Source organism: Pezoporus wallicus, unplaced genomic scaffold (genome assembly GCF_028554395.1).
Source record: "Pezoporus wallicus isolate ANWC-B61680 ecotype Strahan unplaced genomic scaffold, APGP_CSIRO_Pwel_v1 contig_229, whole genome shotgun sequence".
Classification (NCBI taxonomy): domain Eukaryota; kingdom Metazoa; phylum Chordata; class Aves; order Psittaciformes; family Psittacidae; genus Pezoporus; species Pezoporus wallicus.
The window spans coordinates 3,076,675-3,099,774 of NW_026638360.1; the positions used below are offsets into that span (position 1 = coordinate 3,076,675).

The 23,100-nt window shown below is 45.6% G+C and overlaps 1 protein-coding gene across 1 annotated transcript; it reads right to left on the reverse strand.

Moving 5' to 3' along the window:
* Positions 1 to 6,325: 6,325 nt before the first annotated feature.
* On the reverse strand, positions 6,326 to 16,855 carry LOC130599773 (uncharacterized). The gene is made up of 6 exons (XM_057410521.1): positions 16,706 to 16,855; positions 15,588 to 15,866; positions 13,372 to 13,620; positions 9,908 to 10,045; positions 9,193 to 9,312; positions 6,326 to 7,005 (listed from the first exon to the last, which is right to left on the reverse strand). Exons 1-6 carry the CDS (start codon positions 16,764 to 16,766, stop codon positions 6,845 to 6,847), a joined length of 1,008 nt encoding a protein of 335 aa, XP_057266504.1. The 5' UTR covers positions 16,767 to 16,855; the 3' UTR covers positions 6,326 to 6,844.
* Positions 16,856 to 23,100: the final 6,245 nt, after the last annotated feature.

Here is a 23,100-nt window from a genome sequence, read left to right on the forward strand (position 1 = left end):
ACTCTTAATACCCTTTGCTACAAGTTATGCATTCAAAGTCACTATTGCGATTCTTTTCACATAGACAAAAGCATCATCACATCTTTTTCTTTTATTTTTTTTTTTAAGATTTCTTATTATGTGATTTCCAGTATATAAAAAAAACTTTTATAACTGCTTCTGTCACTAGTGTTGGGAAAATATGGTTTTTTCTCCAAAAAGAACTTGTATAACCAAAGCTGAGATAGCAATGCTGGCAAGAGGATAGCCACTGAACAGTATTTCTTTATCCATTTGCATATAGTACAGGAGCAGATAATAATTCTCTTTAATGTACTGTATTTACAATTCCAAAAGATTTGCAGAAAATTGCCTCCAAGTAATCACTGGTCTGCAATACATTAGCTTCTATAGCATTAGTCAATACTAAAACTATCAGTAGTTGTTATCAATTTAGGTGGGTTTTAAAAATTCTGCATGGAATTCAGGTTCCAAGTTTTGCTTTTTCCCCTCATACCTAATATTAACTACACAGTTAATTTTGACTACACAGATATTATTAATATACAATATTAAATACACAGCTTATACTGTAGCCCCATCCAGTATTTCATCATGTATGTTGGCTAAATGTGACATGGAATATGCTAACCAAAAAAATAATTCAATTAAAAATAAAAGGATAATAGTCACCCATATTTGCTACCTCTACAGATGGGAACCTGTCCTTACCATCAGTGTTTGATACAGCAACACAATGAGCAGGCTAGAGATGTCTCCCCATGCACCAGCACCAGTCCCTGCCCTAAAATGCCCGTAAAATAGTGGACACAGGCCAAGGGTTCCCGTCTCCCAGGAGGCAGAGACTCACTTATCCTCACAACACCCACCCCTCCAGCCCCCAGGGACCACACGAAGAGTGAAGGGGAAACCATGAATCACCCCACTCACTGCCTGCAGCTCCACGGCCAGCTCCAGATGAGGTATCAGGCGTATCACTGGGTGGCAGCCCAGTGAGTCTGAACCCAGCTCCCTCAGTGAAGAGGAGACATGGTGCTGGCCAATGGCCCCTTCTCTGAGCAAAGCTTGAAGACAATGGAAGATGCAGACCAAAGATGGCAACATTAGCTCCTGGGGGAGGAGCCAATGTGCCAGGCACACATCTGTAGGTGTGTTGAGAGGTAAGGGACATAGTCAGGTACCTAAACATAATGTATGATTTTCTGAAGTCAGGCCCTTCATTCCCTCATGGCTGATGGGAGGGTGGGGGAACCCCAGGAACAAGGAGCTGTTGGGGCTGAAATCTGACCTCCTGGCTGAGGTGAGAAACTCCTTCATGAAGGTGCCCATGATGCTATTGGCTTGCATGGGCAGAACTGCCCCAGGCTGTTCACATGATATTTGAATGCAATTGCTGTCTAGCTTCTGAGGGGTTTACCCATATTTGAACACTTTAGGGAGGGGTGTCTCTGCATCCCTCCTCCCCCACACCCCATCTGCCTTGTCATTCAACATCTGTTGCTCTGTAGTCAGTCTGCTTTGATACAGGCAGTTTCTTTATTCCCTATCAACAGTGGATGGCTGTGTGATTCAGCCACGTTTCTTGCTGGTGATCAAGATGGCTGGAAGAGTCTCTCAGTCCCAGAGCTGGACAAGAGCTCCACTTGAGCCCATCAGCAAGCCTGGAGCCACACAAGTGGTGTCTGAGGGAGGCCAGCTAGAAAGAACCCACATTTCCCAGTGGTCCTGCATAGCCCAAAGAGATGTCTTAACTGGTCATACCAAAGTTAAATTAATCTTGATATAATTAACACAATGCCTACCTCCATTTGCTTGCTGCAAAAGTACAAGTATTTAGAAGGGCTTCATCTAAGGACCTTCTAGGTTCTTGGTAAAGCCTCCCCTACTGTCTCCAGCCACATCCGTTGCCTAAGAGATGAGTCACATACCTTCCTTGCAGAAAGGAAACACAGTGCTCATTGTGAACAAAACCGATGCAGTCACTGGTTGTCAAAGGTCACAGGGTCCCCACTGGGCAATGATGTTGTTTCCCAGCCTGTTTTACACCAGAGGACAAGAGGGGAGTATCGCATATGCTCAAGAACTTCACCATCGCTAGCCTTGTACAGGCAGGGTTTGATTGCACCCCAGCACTAAGCAACCTGGATGAAGGCACAAACAATACCCAAATGCTAATCCAAGCCTCTGTGATGACACATCACCAAATTCTGCTTCCATCTCAGACAGACGTAGGTGATGCTGCTCTTCCTGCCCACTTCTGTTACTGATTCTGTGTGCTTACCTATGGAAGTCTATGGGGCACCTCACTCCACCCTGCCTGGAGGTAGGACTCCAAGGGCTACATACACAGCCACCAGGACATCAGGCACAGCAGCCTGGGGTCAAGGCTGGAAAGAAGGGCACAAACTGTTTCATAACTAGGATGGGGAGCTTTACTGACGTGAGAATTTTGTTGGTAGAAATTCATCCTGAATGTTAAAAAAATCTGAAGGGATCATTTCCCTCTCTCTGCTCCTGTTATACACCACATCTTTTTTCAGCTTTTGCTTTCACCTATGTCATATGTCAAATAAGATCATCCTCTGTCTCTTTTTATATTCACAAACTGCAATGAAAACACTATGAATTGCATTTTGTGTCATTTGTTGCTGAGCATTTGCTGCATGCAGCGGGAAATTTTTCTCTTCCTACCACAAAACAGTGACATGGATACAAAGCTAAACATCAATTCTGCCCAGTACTATAAACCACTGGTGGTTTTTTCCAGGTGGTAAAAAAACATATCCCAAATCATCCTCATTTCCTGCAGAATGGAGCTCCCCTTCTCCTGCCAGCCCTCTGAGCAGAAGGATGGGCTCTGCCCTACTCCCAGTCTTTCCAACCAGGACAAGTGGCCAGAGAGGACAGTGTGACTGTCAGCTATCTGTGGAACCAGCTCCCCACAGGAGGCCACAGATCCCTGGGGACACCCTGGCACCAAGGGCTGCCTCAGCAAACCAGCAAGTGTAGGGCTGGCATGGCACAGCATCATCTGGGCCACTAGAAGTCCCAGAAAAGCAGCAGAGACATCTGTTTCTGGTCAAATTCCTGACAGCCCTGTATATGTCCATACCCATTATTCTGCCAGATACTTTCTGATGGAAGTATCTCACTATTGCCTTTGGTGATGCAGCACCATAGTCAGGCTGAAAACAACTGCAAATTCAGGCAGGAGGTTCCTTGAGGTGCTGGGTTCACAGGCTGCAAAACACAATCACCCATGTCAAGTCCCACCACTGTTCCAGGGCTAACCCTGTACTGGTAAAGTTAACGGATTTATATGATCACAAACCACCAGGACATTGTTTTTATGTACCATCTGGGCCCACTTATCTAAGGATGAGCATGACTGCTACTGTCCTGGATTCAGCAGTAGCAGTCATTTTTCTCCTTCTTAGTAGCTGGTGCAGTGCTGTGGTTTTGACTTTCAGCCTGAGAAAAATGCTGATAACACCAATGTTTTTAGTTGTTGCTCAGTAATGTTTACCCTGACCAAGGACTTTGTGAGGCTCATGCTCTGCCAGGGAGGAGAGGAAGCCGGGAGGAAGCAGAGACAGAACATCTGACAAAAACTAGCCAAAGAAGTATTCCATACCACAGCACGTCATGCCCACTATATAAACTGGGGGCAGTTACCCAGAAGGGCTAGATCACTGCCCAGGTTGGGCTGGGTATTGGTTGGCAGGTGGTGAGCAGTTGTATTCTCTTCCCTTGTTATTTCCCTTATCATTATTATTAATTGGTGGCAGCAGCAGTGGTTTGTTTTATACCTTAGTTACTGGACTGCTCTTATCTCAACCTGTGGAAGTTCTTTCGATTCTCCTCCCCATACTTCCAGGAGCGGGGGGAGGAAGAGGGCGAGTGGGGGGGCAGCTGTGTGGTCCTAGATTGCTGGCTGGGCTTAAACCACCACACTCTTTTCAAAAGGAGCTATGCAGTCAAGCATCCTCTCTCACAGCTAAGGTGTCTTAGGTGTCGCAAACACAGGTGGATAAAGATGGGAAAAACAAGACCATCTCCCTGAGTCCCTTCCCTGCACCTCACACTTTGGGCAAGGCACCAGAGCAGTGTTTGGTGAGCTGCCGATGCACTCAGATGTGCAGACACATTAGCCCACACACTCCATCAGGGACTAGTTGCATGCTATTGTCCTACAGCCTCTTCTTGTGATCTCTTTGTGACAAATGTCCTTATGATCTCTGTTCTCCACACTACCCAAGGCAGCAGTAACTTGTTACCACCTTTCCTTCAGTTGGCTGGGTGAAACTTTGGAAACTAGACTGTACTTTCAGTGAAACCCATAAAAAAACAATTCTTAAATAACAGAACTTAAACATTTCCAAAAGAAGTTAGAAAACAGATCTCTTTATTAGGAACAAAAGCATAATGGGGACAACAAAGCCATCAAAAAAGAACAATAGCTGGACATGAACACATACAGTTAAAGGAAGAGCGCAGGGTGGACTTCTCACCTCACGGTAACAGAAACCTTTGCCTGCATCTTCAGCAAGGAAGGACAGAAAACCAGCCATGTCATCATAGACATATGCCTCATAAAGCCATGTGCCCCATAAGCCATCTTGAGTTTCAGATTCCTGTCTCAATGGGAAAAATGCTTCCTGGACTGGGGTTACACTAATAGTGGTAAAATGGTGGTGCTAATAGGGCACCCCAGCCCTCCCAGGGCTGACAGAAGCAAGGCAGCACTAGGAAAAGCTGAAGTCTGGATGCACCAGCCCAGCAGGACAAGGGTGGCCCTACTCTGCCACCCGCAGCACCCAGAACACTGCTGGCTTCTACTTCAGAGCAGCCCAAAGAAATGTCCCCCCTTCGAAGCACGTACTGGAGTCGACTGTCCCCTGTCTGCCCCTGGCAGAAAGTGCAGAAGAGATGCAAAGCTGACTGTCCTCCCATTTTGGTGACAGCAGCTCCTGTTCACCCAGCATCACTCACTGCCACTGTGCTGCTTACAGGCACTTGCCACCCCAAGCACTTGGCGTCATATTTTTGTCATTCAACTCACAGCCTTTGAGGAATGTTTGCACTGAAATGAGCTAGAACAGCACCATGAGGAAAAGAAATACTATCTTCCTTTTAGTGTGGAAAATCTGATTCCTACAGCAGCCTTAAAAAGCGGAGAGGCTGAATCACCACCAACACAGCACACAAGATCCAAATATCTTCTAAACAGAGTCACAAGACAAGGAAACAACAAGAACAACCACCTATGGCTGGGCGTCACAGGTGCAGAGCTTTGCCATGGTCACAGACATGCAGACTTCAGGTGAGCATGCAGCAGTCCCACCAGCTCCCTGCCTGGGAGAGAAGTGGCTTCAGCTTGGTTTTTACTTTGTTGGGGTACTCGCAGACCTTGTTGAGTGACATTTACAAGGCATACCTCAAATCTGTTTCCAAGGGATTCATGGCACAATATCAGCACAATATAAAAGAAGAACAAAAGGAAAGAGAGGGATGAAAGAAGGGAAGAGAGGAATGCAACACACACTTCCCCGCTCCTTTCAGCCTCAACCTGTACCATCTCTCTCTTCACTCTACCATGCCTTTCTAGCCCACAGGGCTAGGTTAACACCAACATGTCTCACTTCCAGCTACCAAAATGCACTTGTACAGTAAATACCTTGCTCTGGCAGTGCATCTGCAGTACTCCTTGTGCCTCGAGAACCCTGCAGCCCCGGGCAGCTTGCCAGAGACTCAGTTACCTGCTGCCTGGGATAGAATCTTTGCCCTCTCCTGACCTCATCCTTCTTCCCTGCAAGTCTACCCCAGCTACTCTACTTGCAAACCTCTCCTGAGCAGAACAGGACTTGCATAGCAGTAAGACTTGCCTAAGAGAGTCTGTGAATGGCTCCTGCCTGTCCAAGTAACACAGCACTGAAAAAGCCTACATGTACAGGTAGATGGCCTGCTTTATGAGCTTGCAGTAGCTAAATCATTACACTAAAGGCACTAATGCTTGCACTGACAAATGATCTCAGTGTTATAATCAGCGTTTTTGACAAAATTACACACCCCAGGCCCCCTCCTGCTGCAAGCAAGCAAGCTAGTGATGGAGCTGGTTTAACTCACAACCTGAGCAGTGAGGTTCTGGTGAAAGCCATTACAGGGCATCAAAAGGCAAGCAAGCCATCACCTCCTAGGGTCTGCACACAGCAGTCCCTGCCGCCACCACCACCACTCTTGGTCCCAAACAGCAAGTGGTGAACAAATCATAAAGGGGCTGGAGCTCAGAGGAGTGATTCAGATAGAAACCAAGCACACAGAGATCTCCATTGAGCTTTTTTCTGAGGGCCTGTGAAAAATGCCTTGAAATCTCTGAAGGAGGGGGCTTTCTCAGGAAATCTCGGGCAAGTTCTTGTTTCTGTCTGGGACTGGAAGGCCATCCCAACCTGCCTGCCATGCCTGCCCCTTGCAGGAGCTGCTGGCTGTGAGAGACATGGCAAGGCATAAGGTGGCAGGAAGCAGAGGAGCTGCCCGTCTTATTTCAGGCTGTCCTCTAGGGCTCCACAGTTTAGCTGCAGGTCTATTAAGAGGCAAAGCATCAACGAGCTGCCCAGTTTTGTTTGTTAGAGAACTTGGCAGCCCACAGCAGTGTGGCCTTCAAGCCAAGAATCTGCTTTTCCTTGTATACGTATTTATCTTTTTAAATGAAGTTAGCAGGCCTGACACCTCATGCCTTTCCCCTGCCAAAATTTCCTGGACTAATTCTTACACATAGTGGGACTATGGGACGCAAAGGATGGGTGTTGTAGGCTTCAAGGCAGGGTAGAACAGCAAGCATGCCAGATCAGTCATCGGTTGGATCTGGGAAACAGTCTGAGGGATTTTCCTGGCTTTCCACATCAACTATGACCTCTGGGTCTGGCATTTCCTCAGCCTCCACCTCCACTGCCAAGTTTTCTTCCACAAGTGGCTGAGGCTCAACATCTTGATCAGTCTGGGCAGCATCTGGAGAAGAAGTGAGAGGTGGTTTAAATGCCTGCACTATGCTCACCCTTGTGGAAACCCTTCCCCAGCCCCTGATGCTGCTGGCTGCCTAACCCGCTCAGTCCCCTCTACCCAGGTGTCTGCAAGCAAAATTTCAGTCTTCTTTGTAAGTACTCACTTATTGAGTTGTCCATTATAGCTTTAGACACTTTGGTGTCCCAAATATATAAAAATACTAAAGCCAAATATACACAGTTACATCTGAGTAATTAAAGCTGGGAAACAGCATACATTTAATATATTCTCACCTGAACACTTTAAATACACACCTCTGCTTTCTACTTATTTGTAGAAAACTTTAATGTGAGATACTTTGTCAGTCACGCTGACAATGTGTAAATCTTTTGCTAAAAAAAAGTTCTACAGTTTAAGAATAATATTAAACAATGACCTGAATTACTTTTTTTTCTTTCTTGCAATATATCCATGAGCAGTATTTAATATTTTGAAAGCACAGCAAAGCAGCATCCAAGGTTAGACATAAAACATAGCTGAGCTGCTGAGAGGATGCGCTTGGTACAGTGAAAGACACCAGAATTGGAGACAGTAGTACTGAGACAATGCTATGACCTCCAGTTCATGATGTCTCTGCTAGGCCTACTTCAGGTGATGATAGCTGCCAGCATACACATTTGTGAAAAAAAATTGAGGGAAACATAACGCAAAAAGTGGAGTATTAACATCAAGCACTTACAGAACAGGAGATTTCTGAAAGGTTTTTACCACTGCACTTTCTTGACCATACACGTGCTAAAGTCGTGGGATTTTAGTTTTTATTCCTTTGAAGGATATAAAACATGATTGTATTCCCACTGTAGTCCCAAATTAACGAACCTCATGAGTTTCAACAAGGCCAAGTGCAAGGTCCCAAGGTCCTGCAGCTGGGTCAGAGCAATCCCAAGCACTAACACAGGCTGGGAGGAGAACGGTTGAGAGCAGACTAAGGAGAAGGACTTGGGGGTGTTGGCTGATGAAAAGTTCAACATGAGTCAGCTTCAGTGTGTGCTCACAGCCCAGAAACCAAGCATGTCCTGTGCCTCATCAAGAGGAGCATGAGCAGCAGGTCAAGGTGATTTTCCCCCTCTATGCCACTCTTGTGATACCCCACCCGCAGCCCTGCATTCAGCTCTGGGGCCCCCAGGACAAGAACATGAACCTGTGAGTCCACAAGAGGGCCATGAAGATGATCTGAGGGCTGGAGCACCTCTCTTACGGAGACAAGCTGAGAGAGCTGGGGTTGTTCAGCCTGAAAAAAAGACTCAGGGGAGACCTTACAGCAGCCTTCCAGTACCTAAAGGGGGTTTACAAGAAATCTGGAGAGGGGCTTTTTACAATAGCATGTAGTGACAGGACAAGGGGAAATGGCTTTAACTGAAAGAAGGCAGGTTTAGATTAGATATTAGGAAGGAACTCTTCCCTGTGAGGGTGCTGAGGCACTGGCACAGGTTGCCCAGAGAAGCTGCGGCTGCCCCATCTCTGGCAGTGTTCAAGGCCAGGTTGGACGGGGCTTTGAGCAACCTGCTCTAGTGGAAGGTGGCCCTGCCCATGGCAGGGGTTGGAACTGGATGAGCTTTAAGGTCCCCTCCAACCCAATCCATTCTATGATTCCATGAAATACATGAACCTCCAACTTTAATGGGATTTAGCTGTCTTTACAGATCAGCATATTGGTGGACACTTTCCTGAAGATGACTGCTTACAAAAACAATGCTGAGCCTTCTAAAATGTTACTGATGAGAAGTAACGGGAAGGAGGCATGATAAAATTGCAGGAAATGTGCTAAGTTTTGAGGGGGGTGCTGTTTTTGAGATGCGTATTTTAGCACATGAGGTACTGGAACAGTCTGTAGGCTGCCAGCGTACCCTGTGTGGGATGCTTCTGGGATGGCTGCCATTACAACTCACAGCTGGGTGAGGGCAAGAGCCACACCTGTGTAGAAGCCAAGCATGAGTAACGTACTGATAAATGACCTGCTGCAACTCCTGTTGTCTGGACAAAATGTAGCACCTTCCAAGCATGTACTCACCAAGTGAGTCCCAGGCCCCTCTCAATAGTCAGCTCCTACCCTATCAGCCACACACATCCCTTTTGTCCTTCACCCTCCTAAACAAGCTATCTGTCCAACTTAAATCAAGTCACTGGACCCACCAGGCTTTGGAGGATAGTCAATTTGGGCAGCTTGAGCCTCAACTTGGTCTCCACTGGGGGGGCTCTTCACACTTTCACTGGAGATCATGGACATTGTTAGTCTGTCATCTTTCTCCTCCTCTGCAAAACCAAAACCGGAAACTTGAAACAGAGGTCCCGCACATCCCAGCAGCCTCAGCACATCCATTGCAAGGCCAGACCACCAATACATGCTTGTATCCCCTCCTCATGCGGCACTGGCTCCATTCCCAGAGCAGACGGATGCTGTGTACAGTGGGTCAACAGCAACCTGTCAGAGACCAGCTTGGGCAGGCTGGCAGGATCACAGCTTGAGGTGACGTCACTGGGCACGGGCAGATTGCAGTCAGGGACTGGTGTTGGCAAAGGACTACCATCAGAAGCCTACAGGTCATTTCAGGATTACATATGAATGAGGCTCAATTTTCTTGCCCATAGAAGAGATTCTGTTGTTTCTTTCTTTTCAGGAGCACATGGTGGCAAGCGTGAGGTGAAAAAAGGAAAAGCAAGGTTTAATTCCACACCCTGCTGGTCACAATAGTTGCCCATCGGCATGCAGCTTTCTGCTCCACCAGGACAAGGGAGGACTGGCTAGAAGACAAGCAGTGACCCAGCTGAGACCCGTTTATGCTGAGGCTATTTTAACCTCAGGCTACACTGAGGCTCATTCCAGGGGGAAACAGCATTCTCCACTCACCTGAAGGCACTGGGATGAACTTGTGTTTCCTTTTCATGCAGCAACATATGACTGAGGATACAAGCACCACCATGATAACTGCACCCCCTGCACACCCTGCAAGGATGTAGATGAACCACGGATACTGCAGCAGGTCTCCTGCAAGAAGAACATGGCACTGTTAGTTACCAGGGCAGACAAGCTACTTCCTCCAAAGGGGGGAAATCCTGCAGCCAGGTTAGAGCATGTGGACATTAGTGTTGCTTTGGTTTGGATGCGGGGAGCTGATCCTGTGAACCGTGGCACATCGTGACTTATGTCACATCATTTAATTATAGTATGGGATTGTTTATTAAGAGACTTGCTTGGTTAAGCTATGCACGTTTGTTTCGACCTACTCTGACCAGTAACATCTAAGATAATTCATAAGTTTTAAACAAATTTAACAAGAAAGGTGGTGATTTGAAAGATACTACATTTCAACAAGGTTTATGAAAACTGACAGCTGAGAAAACGATAGTTACCTAAGGTAGCATCTCCTGCAGAAAGAAAAGCTGCAGAATCCACCCTCAGAGCTTGTGCTAGGGCCCAGAGAACCCACTTATAACAACCATGTAATGACTACACCAAACTCAAAGCAAGTCTGATAAAAGATCACTTTCTCAGCTACCACAGACTTCAGCCACCCGAGTCAGAGCTTTAATAAACCAGCTTCACTGCCGCCTGGGGAAGGATTTCTCTTTATTGCCCTTCCCAACCAAGATCATTCAAAACACCTAGCAGGAGGCAAAAGCTACAGATGGCTGAGCAGAAGGCCACACACAAGTCAGTGGTAATTACTGCCCAGCTCAGAGTCCCTTGCTCAGGGTTGCTTTGATGGGTCAGCCTTGCACATATGTTGCTGCTGAGCAAGGAAGCGGGTAGAGGGCATCACAGACTTGCAGAAGAGAGATTATCCCAGATTAGCTCCCTCTCTAAAACAATTTATTCCAACCTGGGGCAGCCAGAAGGAAAACTCTTCTTCCCACATGAAAAAAAAAAAAAAAAACAACCCCATACAGCTCAATTATCACCATAATGCAGAGTCCTTAAAACTTCTTAGGTGAGCTTACACAGTCCATTTTTTAATCATTTGGCTTCTTTTTGGCTGCATGCACCCCTGTATAGCATCACACTGCAGAAACCACTGGGCTCACATAGAGCCTGTTTTCAAGACCCCATATGCACAAATTGCTGCATATCCCCAGAGGCTGGGAAGTGTTTCAAATGTTCCAGGACATACTACACACTGTTACAGTTCACACACTCACCAGGACAGTAAAAACAAGGGTACACAGCTCCTCCTGTGTGTGAAACCACACATACTCAGTATTTTTGGAGTGCTTGTTCCAGCCTCTTTAGGAACAGTTACCAAGTTCAAAAAAAATCTATACTTACAATTAAACTTTCAGCAAATGAAAAATAATTTCCCTAACAATTTCATTTCCTTTTTTGATAAAATCTTAGAGCATATTGTCAGAAGTATAAATATATGTTGGATTTTTTTTCTGTTTTTTCCTAAAAAACTGCCATTTGTTAAAAAGGTCTTTTTGAGATAAAATATCGCGCTAAAAATCTATAATAAACAAGTAATAAAAAAAGTAATGAACCGATAAAAGCCTTTTATGTATGTTGACTTGTTATATTCTGAAACCTCTGCTTTAGATCCCGGTGGTCAGAGTCCTTTGGTGCCTGATCAGTTTACAGTATTTCTGTCAAATTGTTTTAAGCTGTTATTCAAAATCAATTTCAGCAGCCAAGAGGTTGCCTAAATAACTGTTTTTACATACATTTCATACCTACAGTGCAAAACTATATTCAGCACTTTGCCTGGAGAAATAATAACCAACAAAAATAATCTGTTAATCTTTAACTGAACTTGTTTCTCTCTTCAAGTCACTTTACTAGTATTCAGAATTGCGTCTAGTGACTAAAAACTTGAATCTCTGCTGTGCTCTTGCTCTCAGACCCTTTCAAATCTGTGTTCATGCATGTGTCCATCCCAACAGACCTATCACTAATTTCCCCTGTGGGCTTTTCAAAAGAAAATGGGGAACTGATATCACACCCGGGGACTGGGCAGCCACCCAGAACAAACAATGGTAACTGCCAGCACTTGCATGTTTTATCACAGGGCTTGACTGAACAGCTTGTGGATATTCACATCCTCATTTTCCAGTGCCACAACCCACTTGGGTCTGACTACACTACCTCTGACCAGTTTAACCAGACAAAATGAAGGTCATTTTCCACAATCACAAGTGCCAAACCTACACAGACTGGCCAGTGGTGCCAACATGATCAGGCTTGAAGAGCCCCCGGCATTTCCGCTGAATGCCAGTACACATGAAATAGGGTTTATGTCAGTAATTTTGCTTTCACACCAACTGTATGCCAACTATAGAAAAAAAAAAAAAAAAGACAGTAGCTGCTATGGACCTGGAATGCCTCAGTTTCTAAAATGCTAAGTGCTATTGCACAGTACAATTTCTTTAGTAGCAAAGATGATTAAATTAATTACACCTAAATTTGTCAAAATCTTATAGATAAAGAATTATGCTATTTTGATGTGGTTTTGTTGATCATCTTCACTGCCAGAGAGGAGAAAAACCATCAATGCTGGTGTGCACACCCAAGGTTATCTAATAATTTGTTTGTTTGAATGTGAGCTTATAACACATGCATCATGCAGTTCTGGCAGTTTTGATCAGTCCTAGGATCTTGATTTTCTGTCCCATTAAATCATGGCCTCATTCCAGCAGAGTACTCAGCATATATGGATAGCTTGTCAATGGATGAAGTCATAGCCTTATCACAGAACTACATATCTGAGCGGAGACACAGAGAGAAAATCCACTACATTTCATAACTAAATGAACTGTCTCTTTACCACACCTCTGATGGTGTAGGGCTGTTGGAGAGACATTTGTATAGACTGGTAAATCTTTGTGCAGCTGGCCTAAATAAGGAGAAAAAAGACAAGGCAGGTTTTTCCTCAGCTGAACCCAGCAGCAACAGGGCTGAACAAGTGGACATGTTTTTACAGGGATGTTGCAGAAACTGGAAAGCTGTCTGGGTAATGTCAGGTAATGTCAGGTAGATAGCAGCTCATGTTTCTAAACTGGCATAGAGGATTGGTGCACAGGAGGGTGCAAGGTCTCCATCACTGGGAAGTAGGAAAATGGACAGATGGCAATCCATCCTTGCTGTAGGGCTGGGTAAAAGGACCTCCTGAACAAATTTTCATCCTTTCTGTGGTTGTAGGCTATGTCATCCCAAGACACAGGAGGGAGGAGGAAGTCAAGGGGAAATTTCCTAAAAGGGAGGACGTGGGAAGGCAGCTGCCAGATGACAGAAGAGTTCGGTATTATTCTGACAGCAACAACTCATTAGTTTTCTGCTGCAAGAGACCAAAAGAGAGGTTTTCTGGAGACACCATTACTCACCATAGCTACAAGAGAGCAAAACAGGCCTGGTCCTGGTGACACTGTTCCCATGGTAAACCTCACATACAAACTCCCCAGGACCGGTTTTGTCCAGGCGAACCTTCTTCCCGCCATCCTTAACACAAGCCTCAGGGGCACTCATCACGGTGCCATTCAGCAGCCACCGAAAGCTGGCGCTCTCGTTGCTGTTCACGTTGCAAGACAACTCTCCAGTCCCATTAGGAAAGCACTGGATACCAATGGCTGGCTCTGGTCACACACAGCACAGGGCAATGGGAACAGGAAGGAAAAAAAGAGGTGAGGAACCAACTCAGCAGTGAACAGGAGCTGGACAGGAGCTCCCCTTACTACCACCACATTTACTGCCAGGGAGCACAGAAGTAAACAACCAGACTCCTAAGTGCCTACCCCCAGCCCTGAAATGGTTAGCAGTGCCCATCCAACCCTGCTGGTGACTCCTGGTACCTATTTCGGGGATGCCATGAAAATCTGGTGTTTCTTCATTTTCCTTACTGAAATTGAAAACATGATATATAAAAGCCCCTGATCTGAAAGGATGGTGCAAACACCCAAAGCATATGCCATCCAGGGGCTTCCTCTGTAATCAACAGGTAACCAGCTTCAGAGACTCAGCCCTCTCCTCCCCCAGAGGTTTGTACTTTTGTTATCACTGTGCCTCTTCTTCTATTTTAGAGAGCAATTGGTACAAATCATGTCCAACATAGGTACCAGACACCTGCAGGTAGATAGGATGACCCAGACTAGGCCAGTTTGAAATGAAGTTATGATTCATCGATCTTACTACATTTTTCTGAATTTCTCTCTTTCTGTCTACTACAAGGAGCCAGCCTATTTCCTAAATTTGCCACTTTGCAAATACAGACTACACAGAGAAATAATATGGTTTTAAGACAGTAAGAGTAACTCTGAGAATGTTGATGTAAACATCCATGTAAATAAGCTCAGAAATCACTTTGTTCAACTAGGACATTACCTTCAGCTAAAATTCACTGCCCTCAGGACTATCTTTGCTGTGAAATTGTTTCCTTGACTTAGGTGTGGCAACAGAAAAGAAGGAGGAGACAGAAGTTCCCAAAGCAAATTCACTGAAATGGAGGTTAAATCCAGGACACTTCTGCAGTCTTTGCCTACTTCCAGTCTAAGTCCCTGATCTTCATGCCAAGGAGTCACATCTTTGATCTACTCTCCATGGCAGTTCCGCCTGTTTGCGCACAAAAGGTTTAAAGATTCATTTGTCTTCACTAAGACCAGTTTGCTCAGACATTTTCATTACAATTTCATACGCTTCAATCTCCCTTAGAAGCTTTTTTAAGTGAAAGCCCTGCAAAAGGAATGGTGGAGATGAGGACCAGAACAACGTTCGCTGACTTTCTGGAGCACTATTCAGCAGGGGGCAAACCCATTTAAGCCTTCTTCATATTAATACAAGCAATGAGCTGGATCTGGTACAGAAGTGATTTTGCATCTGTCTTCTCACTCCACAGATGGATGAGCAGGCACACAAAGGGGAGCAGCAATTCTGAGGCCACAGGGAGGACAGCAGGGATACTGGCATGGCAAGAAACCTATAGCTGGTCTCTGAACAGACCCAGAAGGTACTGACCTCCAAGCTGCTCAGAGGCACCTAAAAATCAGAAAGTCATACCTGGATTTGTTTAGCACCTTCCCTCAGCTGCACGAAGCAGGAGAATAACCCAGCACACCTCAACCCAGACGCGCACAAGGCCAGTTCAGTTTCCAGAGCCAAGCAAGGTAGAGTTAACTCCTTAAGGAAGTGTGTGCACAGGCAACAAAAATGCTGTTCGGTCAGTGAGAGATTTTGTGAGAGCCATCAGAAAGAGTACTCTAGAAATGGACTGAAGTCCATTCCAGCTACAGGTCTACATACTGTAGGCTCAACTTCACAAAAAATTCGTGCTGTTATCTCTTACAGCAGGAAAACCAGCACATTGCTCAACTGACTGGCTACTTCAAGGCTCAACAGACAGGAGAGACTGACAACACAGATGCAACAAGCATCCTTTATTTACACTCACCATTACTGTTCCCTGAGGTGTCAGAATCTTACAAAGCTGTTCCAGAGGCACCTATAGCTCCCGCAAGCTGAAGTGGTCACTTAGGAAGAATTTCAAGGCACCAGCTTCCAGCCAGGCTCACAAGTTCAAATGTTATTTGTTGATAAGTAGGCTACTTACCAAATACTTGCACTGTAAAAACTCTGGTGGTGTTGTGAAAAACAAACTCATATTTTCCTTCGTCCTCTTTCTCCACAGTCTTCAGCACTAGAGAGCCATTCCAGAAGTTCAGGCATCTGGGGGCAGAAGTGCCACACTTAGCCAGCAAAGTATCACTCGAGACACTTGTCAAGCATCTCATGTCCCTCTTGCTCATACTGGAGAGGTTCTGCAGGCTCTGAATTCCCACAGAGAAGACTGCTGAGCTGCCACTGAGCACACTGGTCCAGGTGATAGAGCCTAAAGGAGAGATGCAGAGTGTGGGCAGCAAGCTTGTGGTGTCCATCCATCCCCTCTCAGCTGCCTCCCAGACAGGCAAATGCACAGGTGAGACCTCAAGAGGCACAGACCCACCCCTAGTGACAGACTGTAATTGGAAGTCAGAGGAGTGGGAAGCCTTGCATAAAGGCAAACTTCCCCCCACCCTGTGACACGGGAGTGGTGTTCATACCACACACACATTACAAAAGGCTGAGCACCTCATTTTTTCTCTCCTCAAACTTGACACGAACATCTCCCAGCCAACCCTCAGAACTGCAAGACTGTGCAGGCAGATACTCTGGGCATCGATGCCATGGATCTTTTACAGAGGAAAGCAAAACCAACTGCTGCCTGCACAGCTACTTTTACACAAAGAGTATGGTGGCAGCTTTAACTTTAACAAGTCTTACAGTAATCCTGCATGCTGTGAAGTTGCTGTACACAAATCAGAGGTGGGTAAATGGCAGGGCAGCAGCAGCTCGGGGACTAACCTGAGGTCACACCAAGCATTAGGAGCGGGACCACATCCTCCCTAGCCCCTCCAGCCAGCGTTCTGCCTACAAGGACCTTACGTTCTCTTCTGAAATGCTTCGACAGATGCAGTACACTGAGAAAGCATTCTATTGTTAATTATCATTCGTTTACTAAAAAAAAAATCTGTCTTACTTTAGTCTGACTACCCCTTTCATGTATTGGTACTTACGCTATTTGACATCTCCCCAAACCTGGTAGAGTTATTAAGAGACCTTGGAGCAAAATTAAGGTGTCTGCCGATTTAGGCAATCTGTGCCAACTTCATAAAGAAAAATCCCACTTACCATGAGTAACAGTTATTATCACCAGCAAGCACTGCAGAGTAAAAGGAGAGCTGAAATCCATTTTAAAGACCTCCTTGCACCATATGCTGAGAAGACGATCTGGCTACAGAGCTCGGTGAATATAGCACTCAGGAAATGATGTCAGAAGTAAGAGAAGGAAAAAAAAAAAAAGAAACTCCAGAGACTGAATAATGTTTCAAAATAGACCTGCAAGGTTTTGGGTGACTGAACTCAGGCTGAATAAATGCAAGCCACAATGTGCTCTGCAAAGTCCTCCACCTTGGTGCCAGCTGCAAGTGTGAGAATAGGGCTGAGTGGTAAGGAAAGGCAAAAATATCTCCTGGTCAGCTCACCCTGTTTAGGAAGATGCCAACACCGAGAGCAGGCAAAGGTGAGACACTTTTTTTTAATCCTTTTCTAGTTTTTGAAGTACTGTATCCCCACCCAGGGAGAAAAATCAGTCCAGTCAGATAAAACATTGCACATGCACACCAGCTGAGATACGAACAACAATCAGTTACAGAGAGTCTTACCAGCAGCACAGGTGGGAGAAGGCTTTCCCTCTGTATGCAAAGGTACATTGCCAGCCTGAACTTTGCTGGGCTCTTCTGAATAGCACCTGCCATGCGGGAAAGGGCTCCATACAACCACCCCAGGCACAGAATAAAGGTTATGGGAAGTTGCATTGCAAAACTGGACAGAATGCACCCAGAAGCCACCCTGGCTCTGTCTGTAGTGCAGATCCTAGAGACGAGACCAAAAAGACAGTCTTTTAAGAACCACAGTGAACCAGTTATCTACAAGGTCATACAGGCCCAGACACTTTGTTCACATTCATTGAGATGGCTTAAAGCACACTGGCATTTCGTACTGAGTACCAAGGTGGATTGATTACACAAGCAACACATCAGAAACCATCTCACTCACTGGAGGAACTAAACTTCCATAACACTAGAGCCAACATCTGGAATTTTTTAGATGCACTTAGCAGATGTACTAGGGAACAACTGTTCAGAATGCAGCTGGCAATCTTACACTTTTATGTCTGTGTCCAGAAAAACAGCACAAACACAGCCTGTTAAAGAAGCTCCATACTGTGGAATTACATGTATAAACATTTCTGAGAAATGATTAAACCCCTTGTGTTGTGGTCCACACTATTTTTCAAAGAATCTGTCTCTGCTTGATAATTCCACATTTCAGCCACTGTTTTGGTCCCTCTGACTTCTCAGTAATGACAATTACATCTCATCTCCTACACCCAGTGTCCAAAATTTACAGGTTTGTTCAAGGCTACCACAGCATCATCCTGTCTTTATCATACATGCATAGGACAGGTCTAAATTGATCTAAGATGTGCCAGAAATAGCCTTCTCTGAGAAAAGCTGTGAAGCAAGTCTTCAGACGCAACAGTGTAGAGGAAGGGGTAGAAAGAAAAGTATTTACAGTAAGTAAGAAACACTTTCATTCCCTTCTGTGCCGCTGAAATGGCATGAAGAAAATCTTTCTCAAATATCGCTGCAAGACTGGGGCTAACTACCTGCCTTAGATGTGCACGTTCAACTTCATTTCACCTTCATGCGTGAAGGGCAAGCTGGTAGAGCTGAGGGTTGCAGTGCTGTGGTGGAGGCACAAGACAGAACAGACAGCATGTGCAGGGTCACTTCAAAATAGCACTCCAAAATGTTCAGAGTTAGAGAAAAACAACAAAATGCAAAAGGGGTCTGCATACAGCCACATCCAGCAAATGTTCACTTCTCCTCCAGCCAATGACAGCAGCGTCACAGAGCTCATTTAAAGATTTGCAGTAAAATCTAAGGAAAATATGGCCTTTCTAGTGTAGCTCTGTTGTTCCAAAAGTGACTGCATGACTGTGACATTGCAGTGTCCTGTATTTAGTTTCCCTCTCAGCAACTCCAGGACAAATGAGTACATTTATGAGTTCAATATTTCTTGACTGAAAGTGCCCCATACATCACATGGTATGTGAAGTCCCATTAGGTTCCTTCTGTCCCTCACAGCCTCACTAGCTAAGAAAAAAACCTCACAGCCAGGATGAAGATGACAGCACATGCACAGCCTGTGTTGTCATCCATCAGCAGCCTCCTCTTAAGAGCAACCCTCTCAAATTACATGTATAATGAATTTCTTTGATGAGATTAGACACTAATTTCTAACATTGGCTAATAAATGCTCACAACACCCTTGGCTGAAATTTCACTTCCCTTTTTTATACAAAGACATAAAGTTTTGTGTGAATGTTGCAGATAGAAAACACCTTGTGAGGCTTAACAGAAACTACAAGTAGAAGGCGGGGGGGGGGGGGGGAAATAAGGGCATGGTACAGGGAGGTGATCCTGCCCCTCTACTCTGCTGAGACCCCCACCTGCAGTACTGCATTCAGCCCTGGAGCCCCTAACACAAGAGGGATGTGTTGCTGCTTGATTGAGTCCAGAGGAGGGCCAGAAAGCTAGAGCACTTATCTATGGATACAGGCTGAGAGACTTGAGGTTGTTCAGCCTGAAGAAGAGACTTCACAGCAGCCTTCCAGTATCTAAAGGCGGGGGGGCTACACGAAATCTGGAGAGGGACTTTTTACAAGGGCAAGTAGTGATAGGAGAAGGGGGAATGGCTTTAAACTGAAAGATGGGAGACTTAGATCAGACATTAGGAAGGAATTCTTCCCTGTGAGGGTGCTGAGGCGCTGGCACAGGTGCCCAGAGAAGCTGTGGCTGCCCCATCCCTGGCAGTGTTCAAGACCAGGTGGGACGGGGCTTAGAGTGACCTAGTATAGAGGAAGGTGTCCCTGTCCATGGCAGGAGGTTGGAACTGGATAAGATTTAAGGTCTCTTCCAATCTAACTCATTCTATGTTTCCGTAAGAACTTGTAGCTGGAAGGTGAACTAAAAATCTTTTTACATGGTGAGTTGCAAGCTCACAGGATTATTTTGTTCATTTAGCCTCCAACAGCATCACAAAAGGAGAATAGCGATTCATTCCTTACATGACATGAGGCACTGATAGAACACAGGAGATTGGAAAACCTGAGCTAGCAAGTAAAGCAGGAAGTAAGCTGTGAAGTATTACAGAGAAATTTGTACACACTAACGCTGCACATCTTCTTTTAAATAGGCTGGGGTTAGCAGCGTACCTGTTTTTACTGTCATTAATGCCTGTCAGCATTACCTGGGGAAATACACAGGCCTGTCTTAACATGGAGGAAGGCAGCAGAGCCAGATGTTAGAAACTCAGTGTGTGGAAACAGAAAATGAGCCCACAGCTCCAGCAATGCATGGAGGCAGCTCTGCAGGCTGCTGAGGCCTCCCTGCCCCAGCACCAGCTCCTGGCTACAGCATGGCCATGGCTACACCACAGGCTGCCAGGGCACGTACAACCTGGTTTCTGCAGCACTGGGAGGAGGGAGAGGCTTGCAGTCATGTTAACTTACCTGTCCAATCCACGCCTACAGCTACTCATGCATGAGACTGTTTTTAATTAAACATGTTTTGAGTGGCTCTGAGGAGGGTTTGGCTGTGCAGCCACAAAGCAGGAATGGCGGTCAAGCTTTCAAGATGCTTCTATGTGGGGTCAGCAGGATGCCAGAGGCTGAACTTGCAGAGACTGATAGAGATTTATGTTTATAAGAATATGAATTCTTTGCTAAATGGAACTAGGCAGAGAGCTATTCTTGAATGCTGACTCTTTCTTGATCAAAGAAACAGTAATAACAAGCAAAAAATAGAAGAGTATACATAAAAATGTATACACTTACATGGTGATAAAGAGACTGTCATGCACTTTTTCTCTCCAACAGCAAAGTTGGGAAATTAGTTATTTTACAGCTTACTTAGGAATCAGACACATATAATCAGAGTACTCCTGTAAATCATGTTCATGTAAATCACGTTCAGAGCAAGTGACCTTTGGACAAAATAGGTTGTACTTGCACAGTAAGAAGAGTGACCAGGACTTCTGGTCATAGATGAAGGCCCCCTCGAGTCAGGGACTCTATAGCCCCACATAGATCTGTAAAATGGAAATAAACCTGCAGACTCCCAGTTACAGACAACAAGGACATGGACATGAACAGACTTCCCAGGTAGCCCCACAGTACAGACCTGCCAAATACCATATGCTCTGCATGAGACCTGCTCCACTGGCCCTTGTCCCATAAGTTGTCCTGTAGCACTTTCAGTTCATACGTTTGTGATACAGCACCACAGCACTGCTGCCTGGGACCCAACACACCAGGAACAGCCTGTCAGTCTGGATGTCCAGCCAGCTGCAGGTGGCTTGCATGGCCCTAGAGGGGCAGAAAAAACAAGAGGCTGCATTGCAGCTGTGGATAGACATACTTGTACCAACAGCAGTCCATTCTCCAAGATAACCCACACCCTAAGTACACTTGCCACTCACCTCAATGGATGCACATGGCGCTGTCTACCAGCATGTCTGACAGAGGAGAGGCTCTTCCTCACCACAAGGACCAGACCGTCTCCTGTCACGTCTTAAGAAAGCAGAAAGGCCAGACACAGATCATGGATGCTGTTCTCCAACTCCTGAAATCTCCCATTTGCCATGGTTTCCACAGAAAGTTGCACGTGGGGCATTTCTCCTGACCAGCTCTCACATGGATACTGAATGAGATTTTTATTCTCATTCCTCTTACCTCTGCCTCAAGAGATAACCTGCAGGTGATCCCCCTTCCAGCTCAATCCATCCAACTTCCATGGGGCTGGTCATCTTCCCCAAGACACCCCACACCCACTAACCAACTGCACAACATGAGATTTAATCAGGCCACTGTGAGTGAAGGAGAGAGTGAAGGAGACACATTGCCACACTGTTTTTCCAGATTCGAGTACAAAGAGACCATAAAAAAGACTGTTCTAACTCAGATTAAAAGTTCACCTCAGCCATTAGCCTTTCTCCAAACATAGTTGATGTCAGCCTCAATGAGAGATGCTATCTCTGTGACAAAGACATTTAAAGGAACCCACAAATTATAAAAAGCATGTTGCAGAAACATGCTGATATCAGGAAGTGCTACAGAAAGGCTCTGGGCCCAGGACAAAGTACCTGTGGTTTCTCCAGCCTGTAGTACCTCAGAGATGTACTTGCAGGAGTCAGGGCCAGGATTTCTGGAGCTCCTGTGACAGAGCCCATGGGCATGCTCTCTCTTTCTTCAGAACATCCATGGATATTTTAAGCTTTCTCTTGCCAAGATGTGGAAGGAACATCTGAGATCCTTCAAACATGGAGGAGGACATGGATGAATTATGTTGGGGGCCTAGCAACAGGGCTGATACAAGGAAAACCTGTGTGGATACCCACTCTGATGCAGACAAAGCAGAATCCAGGAGACCTCCCAGATGAGGTATGCTGTGCCTCAGACACCTCTCTGGTGAGACACACACCACTGGTTCTCGACTCATGCTTCCTGCCTCAGCCGTTGCTTTTGCTCTGTGATGCTGAAGTTATCTGGGACCAGATGCTGCTGTTCCCTACCTGTAGTTCTGTGTTCAGCTCTGGACCCCTCAACATAACACTGTTGAAGCAAGTCCAGAGGACAAGAACATAAAGATCCCAGCTGTCCAGGGCAAGCACACCAATCACATAGAGTTTCTGTGACATAGCTCTCCTAGTTTGGCCCATGATGACAAGAGAAAAAGAAAGTCCATATATGGAATAACTGCTAGAAACAACACAACTTCTATTTTGCACCACTGTGAAATGCTTTGCATTTGCTTTGGGAAAAAAAAAAAACAAACAAAAAAACAAAAAAAAACACCCTGCCTTATTATTACAGAGCTATTCAGATTTATGGGTTAAATCATGGTGTTACCTGAACAGAGCTTAACTGAAGGACTGCATCAAGGACAGCAAGTACAATGCCTACAGCCTACAGGCTTTGGCCAGGAAAATCTGCTTGCGTGAGTGGACAATGCAAGGAGAAGCCAAGTTAAGATCCAATCAGCCACAGGTTGGTGCAGGTCAACCATGCTTTTTTGCCTTCATTTCTAATGAATGTCTCAAATTAATTTCAGCCCCAACCAGTTTCACCTCAGAGCCTGCCACCATGTAACTCTGCCACTAGCGCCCCCAGCTCACTGTTCTTCGCCTAGCCTGCCAAAACTGAGACGCAAGCAGCCAAAATTATCAGAGATTTTCAGCTTCTTCCAAGCAGGATTTTTCTGCAGCCACCCACCCACCCAGCTCCTCAAGCACCAAACCATCTTGTTCATCTTGTGGTTTCTCCTTGCTGTGCCTTTGGTGAGGGAAAATCAGTTTGGCAAAATCCCCGTTGTCACGATTTAGCACCATGGACAACCTAATGTGACAATCAGAAGACTTGAAAAAGCAGCAAAAATCACGTTTCCTTTTGCTGAAGCTTT

Coding starts and splice junctions, on each gene's coding strand:
- LOC130599773 (XM_057410521.1), bottom strand. CDS start 16,766: ATGGATTTCAGCTCTCCTTTTACTCTGCAGTGCTTGCTGGTGATAATA. Junction 15,867..16,705: donor GATAATAACTGTTACTCATG/GTAAGTGGGATT, acceptor TCTCTCCTTTAG/GCTCTATCACCTGGACCAGT. Junction 7,006..9,192: donor TGACTATCCTCCAAAGCCTG/GTGGGTCCAGTG, acceptor CTTCTTCTCCAG/ATGCTGCCCAGACTGATCAA.